Source organism: Charadrius vociferus, unplaced genomic scaffold, assembly GCF_000708025.1.
Source record: "Charadrius vociferus isolate BGI_N301 unplaced genomic scaffold, ASM70802v2 scaffold54, whole genome shotgun sequence".
Lineage (NCBI taxonomy): Eukaryota > Metazoa > Chordata > Aves > Charadriiformes > Charadriidae > Charadrius > Charadrius vociferus.
In genome coordinates this window covers 4,035,337-4,035,655 of record NW_009648350.1, presented here as the reverse complement: position 1 = coordinate 4,035,655, position 319 = coordinate 4,035,337, and the positions used below count along the sequence as shown (strand labels likewise).

At 52.0% G+C, this 319-nt stretch overlaps 1 protein-coding gene across 1 annotated transcript in view; it reads left to right on the top strand.

Annotated features, from left to right (window-relative positions):
* The first annotated feature begins 259 nt into the window (after positions 1–259).
* Positions 260–319, top strand: part of MYO1C (myosin IC) — a 31,317-nt gene continuing 31,257 nt past the window's right edge. The window contains exon 1 of the mRNA XM_009885168.1: positions 260–277. Coding sequence (XP_009883470.1) covers positions 260–277 — 18 coding nt within the window. The remainder of the gene's footprint in view (positions 278–319) is intronic.

Here is a 319-nt window from a genome sequence, read left to right as displayed (position 1 = left end):
GACTGCCCCTCTTCAGCTGCGTGGGTCTCTCCTCTCTGGGAAGGGAGGAGAGTTCCTCTCCCTCTCCTTGTAAAACGCCCTCCCCGGGATGCTCCAGTAGGAGCCGGTGGGAGGGAGGGAGTTCTGACTGCACCGAAAATGTCATGAAAAAAAAAAAAAGGCAACTGACAGAAGAGAGAACTTGTCCTCAGATTCCTGCTTTTTCCAGCAGCGTAAACTAAGTCTCTGCGAGTGCTGTGGGAGCTGGCAGGAGGCAGAAATGAAGTTCAGAGGCGCGGTAAGATTTGTTGAACTGTGGTGGTGTTTTTTCAGCTTTCAG